This window comes from Bufo bufo, chromosome 2, assembly GCF_905171765.1.
Source record: "Bufo bufo chromosome 2, aBufBuf1.1, whole genome shotgun sequence".
Lineage (NCBI taxonomy): Eukaryota > Metazoa > Chordata > Amphibia > Anura > Bufonidae > Bufo > Bufo bufo.
The window spans coordinates 238,041,951-238,051,055 of record NC_053390.1 but is presented as its reverse complement, the minus strand read 5'-3'; the positions used below and the strand labels follow the sequence as shown (position 1 = coordinate 238,051,055).

General features: G+C 50.7%; 1 protein-coding gene across 4 annotated transcripts in view; it reads right to left on the bottom strand.

Annotated features, from left to right (window-relative positions):
• Positions 1-761: 761 nt before the first annotated feature.
• The window catches only part of LOC120988660 (E1A-binding protein p400-like), a 160,283-nt gene continuing 151,939 nt past the window's right edge, over positions 762-9,105 (bottom strand). For 3 of the 4 annotated variants that reach the window (XM_040416265.1, XM_040416266.1, XM_040416263.1), the window contains 2 exons: positions 1,614-1,691; positions 1,182-1,454 (listed from right to left, as the gene is read on the bottom strand). In XM_040416265.1, the coding sequence (XP_040272199.1) occupies positions 1,182-1,454; positions 1,614-1,691 (351 nt within the window). Of the gene's footprint in view, positions 1,455-1,613; positions 1,692-9,105 lie in introns of all 4 variants that reach the window. The other variant, XM_040416264.1, reaches the window with a different exon arrangement.

The following is a 9,105-nucleotide window of genomic DNA, read 5'->3' as shown; positions in this document are numbered from 1 at the left end:
AAGGGTACAAGTGAAAATTGGACAAGTCCACTGTCCCGTTTTATACCTGATGGTTACTTTGAAACTACTGTGCAAGCAGCGAACCCTAAATTGCAGCTGATCCCCTGAAATTGTGTTACTGCTGATAAAAACGGTCCAGCGCTCATTGCTACACCAAACAATAAAGGGAAGACAGAAGGGGAAAAAGAAAAAGAAATAATTGTTGGAAAATGACAAAAGACAACATTGTACTGTAACCGCAGTCTGCATGACGTGCTATAGTATCTGTTACTAAAACTGAATTTATGCTGTACAGGAAAAAAAATAATACACCGCTGCGGATTGTAGCACAGTTTAAGAAAATATTGGTATAAATTACATTTAAACATATTAGCATACATGGAATTGTGCAGTGGAAAGCAAAGGGTTCAAAACTGCGAGCTAATGAGAAAGGATTATGCGTTCAAGCCTGTCCAGAGCAAGGAGTCGTTTCCTTCTGCAGCAGTAAATGGCTTAATATCTGTGAAGACGTCTTCAGCCTTAAAAAAAAGTCCCAACCTAGATCATTTATTAATATTTGTACAAAAATACGTAAGATGCCCACGCTCTATATTTCAACCTGATTTTTAGAGTCCTCTAAAGTGTGCAATCTAGCAAAAACACTAGTTTTATTTTTTTTTGTGTTAGTTTTGACTTAGTTTGTTGCTGTTTTTGCATTCACACCCACAAAGGCCACACATGTGAAACCTGTTATTCCAGTTATGGCTTTTTTTCCCCCTCTATTAAAACGGGAGTGCGCCCCTTTATGTGTACACAACTCCCCAAACACTCATATACACAGACGTAGGTTATGACTAACGTGTTACAATAAGTTGTGCTCGTACAGTAATGTGTGTTACGTCTGCTCTCTCCGCCGACCCCTCTGCAAACTGGTAAATGTTCACAAAGTTCAACCAGGAGGAAGTAGTGACTGACTTGATCGGATTCATTCCAGAGTCAAGATAAGCAGACAACTCAAATAAGGCCCGTCTTTAGGAAATTATTGCCTGTCTTGAGCTTCTGAAGTCCATCCTTTTCTCCAAAATGTATCATTTCCTGGTCTTGACACCAGGAAGTTTGAAGAGTCATCTGTGTTATACCTAAGCAAGGCATTCCAAGAAAAAAATGCTCATGAGCTACAATCCGTTAAAACCCAATAGCTTTTAGCTTGGTTTGGTCGGCGCTTTGATCCTCACAGTTTGGGTTCGGACTTGTAACTTTGCTTGCTGGTTCTGAGCATCAGCAGCAACCGATAGAGGTCCTGTGGTCTGACTGGCTGAAGCTTGGAGTTGTGGTGAAGCGGCAGCTGCCATTACTTGCTGCTGAAGGAGTTTTTGCTGCACTACATGGGCTGCAGCAGAACCAGCCGGTATCACCTGTACCTGCTGTGGTCCTGCAGCTGTTGCCTGGGTCAAAGTCACAGTCTGTGGTTGGACCTGTAATGAAAAGCAAATAAGCAGGCATAAAAATAAATCCCAAACCACACATTTACAGATCAGTTACCTCGCCAAGCGACAAACCAATGAATCTAAACAAACAAACCCTGCAAATTTAGATGTAACATAATTATCCAAGGCATAAAAGTTCTCTCTTACCTGCTGCGATGCCGATACAACCTGCTGGAGTGTGGCAATTGCCGCTTGCTGCTGCACCACCTGAGGGAGTTTGGCAACCTTTAAAAGTGTTATATGAAAGCATATTTAAAATGAATACAATGTGAAACAAATCCTTGTCATTCTTTGCTTTGAATAAATCAAGTTGAAAATATACTCCTTTCTAGCAATGGTTTTTATTACAGAAGTTCCAATTCGATGTAATGTCTAACAGTCTCGTGTTATACAGAAATGAGTCATCACTGATGCTATTTAGATAGTAAAAGGAGATTTTTTGTGAAACTCACCTGTAAAATCTTTCTCTCGTCTTTTCCATTGGGGACACAGACCATGGGTATAGCTTAGAGGTATTAGTAGGAGGGACACTATGCAAATATAAAAGAGAACTCCTCCTCCTCTGGCTATACCCTCAGGCTCCACCAGGAGGAACTCAGGCGTTGCAAAAGCAGTAGGAGAAGGAGACGAGAAAAAATAATGGAAGCCATCGGACCAAAACCCATGAGGTCCAACCACAAACAGAACTGAACACCCCTCCTGCAACAGGCAGAATAGGTGGGAGCTGTGTCCCCCAATGGAAAAGACGAAAAAAAGATTTTACAGGCGAGCTTCACAAAAAAAATCTCCTTTTCTCATACCTTTTTCCATTGGGGGACACAGACCATGGGACGTCCCAAAGCAGTCCATGTGGTGGGAAAAAATATCAGCACCGCCAGGAGGAGCGTCCAACAGTCAAACCGGAACCACAGCCTGCAAAACCCTGCGGCCAAAGACAGCATCAGCCGAAGCCAGCGAATGCAACTGAAAAAACTTCGTAAAAGTATGTAAGGACGACCAGGTGGCCGCCTTACACAGCTGAGACGCAGAGGCACGATTGCGCCTTGCCCAGGAAGCTCCCACCACCCTAGTGGAGTGAGAGGTAATCCAAGCCGGGGGAACCCTACCAGAAGCGCGATAAGCCGCGGAGATAGCCGAGCGGATCCATCGCGCCACAGTGATCTTGGAGGCCGCCAGACCCTTACGAGGTCCCTCAGGAATCACAAAGAGGGAGTCTGAATGGCGGATCGAGGTGGTAGCCATCAGATACACTTTCAGGGCCCGGACGACAAAAGGAGGGCAGGACAAGATCCTCGTTAAGGTGGAAGGGAGAGACCACCTTGGGCAGAAAAGAGGGAACCGGACGGAGCACCACCTTATCCTGGTGAAAAACCAGAAAAGGCTCCTGGCAGGAAAGTGCGGCCAGCTCAGATACCCGCCTGAGGGAAGTTATGGCCACAAGGAAAACCACTTTCCAGGTGAGAAAGGTCAGGGAGACCTCCCTCAGAGGCTCGAAGGGGGCCGTCTGGAGAGCGCGCAGGACCAAATTGAGATCCCAAGGAGGCAAAGGGGGGACGTACGGAGGGACCGAATGCGCCACCCCCTGAAGAAAGCTCCTCACAGGACCCAGAAGAGCAAGGGACTTCTGAAAAAAGACGGCCAGAGCCGAAACTTGACCTTTCAGGGAGCTCAGCGACAGTCCTATCTCTAGTCCGGACTGAAGAAAAGATAGCCCCATAGGGATGGAAAAACGAAGGGGAGGGAAACCCGAGTTCTCACAAAAGGACAGAAAGGCCTTCCAGGTACGATAGTAAATTCGGGACGAAGCCGGATTCCTCGCTCTGATCATGGTTCTAATCACTGAATCTGAGAACCCCTTCTTCCTCAGGATGGCGGTTTCAACAGCCACGCCGTTAAACGAAGAGACTGTAAATTCCGGTGGAAGAGTGGGCCCTGAGACAGTAAATCCACTCTGTCGGGAAGAGGCCATGGGGCGTCCGCCAGCATCCGAGCCACGTCCGAGAACCATGCGCGGCGAGGCCAATCTGGGGCGATGAGAACAGTCGGAATCCCTTCCGCCTCGATCATGCGTAGAACCTTCGGAAGCAGAGGAAGCGGAGGGAAGACAGAGGAGGCTGAAGTTCTGCCACGGAGACACCAGCGCGTCCACCCCGTACGCCTTCGGATCCCGGGCACGAGCCAGGAACACCGGGAGCTTGTTGTTGAGCCTGGACGCCATCAAGTCCACATCCGGACGGCCCCATCTGCGGCAGACGTCTTCGAATACATCCGGATGCAGAGACCACTCGCCTGGATCTACCTTGTTGCGGCTTAGAAAGTCCGCTGTCCAGTTGTCTACTCCTGGAATGTATACCGCTGACAACATCGGAACGTGCGACTCTGCCCACAGCAGAATTCAATTCTTGTCACCTCCTGCATCACCATCCGGCTGCGGGTCCCGCCTTGATGGTTGATGTAAGCCACAGCCGTGGCATTGTCCGACTGAATCCTCACCAGGCGGCCCGCAAGGAGAGGAGTCCAATGGGAGAGGGAGTTGGAAAAATCGCCCTCATTTCCAGAATGTTGATCGGGAGGCGAGATTCCGCCGCCGACCAAACACCCTGAACCGTGCGTGATTGGAGAACGCCGCCCCAACCCAGGAGGCTGGCATCGGTGGTGACGATCGTCCAGGAGAACGGGAGGAAAGATCTTCCCGACATCAGGTTCATCGGGGACAGCCACCAAGGGAGAGCTTCCCAAACCCGCTGAGACAGGCGGATGCGATAGTCCAGACCACAAGAGGTCTTGTCCCAGAGGGAAAGGATCTCATGTTGCAGCAAACGAGTGTGAAACTGGGCATATGGAACGGCCTCGAAAGAGGCTACCATAAGACCCAGGACCCGCATGCACTCCCGGATGGAGAGACACGAGGAGCGCAGCAGGTGCGACACTGCCCCCTGGATCTGGGAGGACTTGGAGACTGGAAGAAACACTCTGGCGGCCGAGGAATCCAAAACCATCCCCAGGAAGGAGAGCTTCTGGGACGGGAGGAGAGAGGACTTTGGGAAATTGATCAGCCAGCCGAACTGTTCCAGAGTCTGAACAGTGATCCGGACGCTGACCTCGGCCTGCGGAGATTCTGTGATCGGGACATGCAGAAAAGCGTCCTGGATGTCTACGGACGCGAGGAACTCCCCTGGAAGAAGAGAAACAATAACGGAGCGGAGGGATTCCATTCGAAACCTCCGCACCCGCAGAAACTTGTTGAGCAGCTTTAGATCCAGGATCGGACACACCGACCCTTCCTTCTTTGGGACCACGAACAGGTTTGAATAGAAACCTGTGCCCTGTTCCTCTGGGGGAACTGGGGTAATAACACCCCGGTCCAGAAGGGAGGAAACTGCCATCAAGAGGTCCGAGGCTCGGGCCGGATCCCCCGGAACGCGAGAAGGGAAAAAACGTTCCGGCGGTCTGGACGCGAATTCTATCTTGTAACCAGATATTACAATTTCTAGAGCCCATGCGTCCTGAACATGAGCCCTCCAAACCCGCTGATAAGAGAGCAGCCGGCCCCCCACCCCGTCCTAATCAAAAGTTCTCTGCCACCAAACGCACACATACGCACACAAGAGCACACATCTTCCCCAACCCAGGTCCAAGCGCACTTTTCCGACCAGGTCCTCCGGCTCCCGGTACCAGTCCTTTCGCCGCTTCTCGGCTAGTAGGACGTCGCCTGCTTCCTCCGCTGGGGGGGTCTCAGGACTCCCGCAAAAAGCCCTCCTTCAAGCCCCAGCCTTCCTGGCGCCAGAGGGCACAGTCGACCCGCCCTGCTGCTCCCAAGCAGTCTTCCGCATGAAGGGAAGACTGCGGAAGACTGCTTGGGAGCAGCAGGGCGGGTCGACTGTGCCCTCTGGCGCCAGGAAGGCTGGGGCTTGAAGGAGGGCTTTTTGCGGGAGTCCTGAGACCCCCCCAGCGGAGGAAGCAGGCGACGTCCTACTAGCCGAGAAGCTTCATGCGGAAGACTGCTTGGGAGCAGCAGGGCGGGTCGACTGTGCCCTCTGGCGCCAGGAAGGCTGGGGCTTGAAGGAGGGCTTTTTGCGGGAGTCCTGAGACCCTTCATGCGGAAGACTGCTTGGGAGCAGCAGGGCGGGTCGACTGTGCCCTCTGGCGCCAGGAAGGCTGGGGCTTGAAGGAGGGCTTTTTGCGGGAGTCCTGAGACCCCCCCAGCGGAGGAAGCAGGCGACGTCCTACTAGCCGAGAAGCGGCGAAAGGACTGGTACCGGGAGCCGGAGGACCTGGTCGGAAAAGTGCGCTTGGACCTGGGTTGGGGAAGATGTGTGCTCTTGCCCCCAGTGGCGGCAGAGATGAACTCGTCCAGCTGAGCTCCAAAAAGTCTGGAACCCCCAAAGGGGAGATTAGCAAGGGAGCATTTGGAAGAGGCGGCAGCGTCCCACACCTTTAACCAGACCTCTCTGCGCTGAGTTACAGAGACGGCTGAAATGCGCGCAAAGAGGGAAGCAATGTCCATGGAAGCTTCGCAAAGGAACTTGGAAGCCTGAGACATCTGGAGAATCAAATCCAGTGTCAGCAGACGCATCTTGTGCCGCCAGGTCTTGGTGGTGGCGATGCAACCACACCAAAAGGACTCTGGCCACCCATGCCGAGGCAAACGCAGGCCGCAGGGACGTGCCCGCCAGTGAGAAAATGGACTTGGAAAGAGAGTCCAGGCGCCTGTCCACAGCGTCCTGTAAGGAGGAGCCGTCTAAGACAGGGAGGGCCGTATTCTTGGCTAATCTGGCCACTGGGGGATCCACCTTGGGGGGAGAAGACCACCTCTCCACAATGTCAGCTGGAAAAGGATAAAGCATATCCATGCGTTTGGTGGCAGAGAACTTTTGATTAGGACGGTCCCAGGCCCTGGATATGACCGCGGAAAATTCCTCATGGACAGGAAACGGGGCAGCCTCCGGCTTCTTGGGCGGGAAAAGGGCGAACCCCTTACCAGTGGAAGGAGGAGAATCCCCTACCTCGTCCGAGCCGGACAATTCCCCTTCAGACTTGCGCTCCCTGGGGGGGGGGGGGGTCGTCCGAACGCGCCTCAAGACGAGGGAGGGAAACTGAGTCATCTGAGGAGGGATGCTGCCACTCATGCTGCCTTTTAGTAGTCAGGCGTCCTCTGCGGGAACCACTGAGGGGAGATGGAGTGGTTGGCGCCACAGGATTGGAAACTGCCATACGTTCCATAAAGGACATGGCTGCCTTGGCGACTAAGGCCAAATCGGCGGCCGTGCTGGACATGGCAGATGCCCAAGCGGGAACCGCAGAGGGGAGCTGGACTGGGCAAGGGAAGGAGGAGAGGGATGATCCTGTTCAGGGGCAGGGCAGGAGGGGAAGCCATACTCATCTGCTCCTGCAGTCTTCTCCCTCTGTTCTGTACCAGCAGGGCTCACCTCTTCAGACATCTGACTCACCGGAGTACAGTGCTCTGGATGGAGGGCAGCAGCAGGTGACCCAGGAACTGGTGGGATGCCGGAGCTAACAGGTCGAGCCCGGATCCGCTTGTCTTCTTTGGGGGAAAAAGGAGGCAGCCAGGCAGCGTCCAACAGACGGCGGCGGGCACTCCACGGGGGACCAGGAAGGCGCTATGCCGACCTGTGTCCCCATCAGGAAAAATAACAAAGCGGAGTAGCATCACTAAAGTGTCATCCTCCTTCACCAGACACTAAGCAAAGACTGAGTTCCTCCTGGTGGAGCCTGAGGGTATAGCCCGAGGAGGAGGAGTTCTCTTTTATATTTGCATAGTGTCCCTCCTACTACTACCTCTAAGCTATACCCATGGTCTGTGTCCCCCAATGGAAAAAGGTACGAGAAATCATATTTATAGGACAAGTGACAGTCATGGGATAGCAAGATATACATATAAGTCAGAAACTAGATAAATGTTGGGTGAGCAGATGTTGGGGATATATAAATGTACATTTATAGACAATTAACAGGGTTTTTATGAGTTTATAATAATACAGAACAGTTTCTATATTTGTCTGAATTCTCACTAGACTATGTCATGACATCAGAAGAAGTGATTCTTCATTATCTCGCCCAGTTCTGTGCTGCACTGTTGTTTTCATGCTGTCAGGGCTTGCTGTCTACAATTCCCAAGATGCAGGACTACAGTTCCCATGACTCCTCTCCCCAATCACAGTCAATGCCTCTGTTCATAGCTGCCTGCATGCTCTTCTATTAAAAAGGTATAAGATAGTGCTTTAATGGTCTTCACACAATGCTAGTTATAAACTGTAGTATCTGCTGTTTGCTGACCAGTATGTGAAACACAACCCCTCCCGAGACAGGGAGGAGAACCAATCAAACGTCCTTATAGCAGTGACATCTGGCACTACAGAGAGGGAGAGAATGGCAATAACCATGCTTTTAGAGTACAGGATGTTACAGATAAACACCAGAAACATGTTCATATGACCTCAAGTGAGACTTAAGAGAGGTCTACTACAGACACTATATTAGTAAGTAAATCATACTGCAGTTAAAGAGGGTTGTCCGAGATCATTAATCTCAGACAAGCCCTCCAATTGCCTAAGTAAAAAATAAAAAATCATGTTATACTCCAGCACTTTTCTCCAGCACCATTCGTATACCGACACATCACCACTACAGTTTATAGACCAGCACCACAGAGAACAGTAAGTATATCATGATTTTCTATTTTAAGGTTCTGGAGAGATTGTCTGAGAATTGTAAACTGGGTTCACCACTTTTGCTATATTGCTGACCTATCGTCAGGATAAGTCATCAATATCAGATTGGTGGAGGACGACTGCCAGCATGCCCACCGATCAGCTGTATGGGGATAATAGGTCATCAATATAGGAAAAGCGGGGAACCTCCTTAAACCTCAGACATCTCTAAGCCTTTTGCACTTTTGGTAGGTACTAAATTACCACATACTGGATCTGCGATTATGAAGATGCTCTGACTAGCGTCCAACTTTCGCAGACTGGTCAAGGTTGCTCAGATCCTTATGCTAGAGCTAGGCTAAGTCTTTATATTTCTGACTTCAAAAAACAGTGCCTACTTTATTCCTCCATTGGGTTATATAAAAAAAGGTTCAAAAATCTCTTGAAATAGTTCATTAAAGGGGTAGTGCTACTAACATAAATGTGTCCCGCCCAACAGATATCACTGTTATATCACTTTCCCCCAATATCACCATCAAAACTGCCTTATTCTAAGGGCTCATGTACATGAACGTGTGCCGTCCCGTTGGGGACCGCAGGGGCTTCATCCTTGTGGCTGCCGCAGTCGGATGCAGACCCATTCAACTTGAATGGGTCCGTGTTCTGTCTTCACCGCAAAAAAATAGAACATGTTCTATTTTTCTATTTTTTTGCAGTGCAGAGGCACGGAGAGAAACCCCATGGAAGCACTCCGTATTGCTTCCGTGGGGTTCTGTGCCTCTGTTCTACATCACACCTTCCGGATTGTGGACCCATTCAAGTGAAAAAGTCTACATCCGTAATGCGGTGCACAAATGACCGGTGCCCTTATATTGTGGGACCGCTGCTTGCGGGCTGCAATACGGGCACGGCTGGGGAACAGCTGTGTGAATGAGCCCTAAAATTATTAGTCGACCATTGCACTAGGT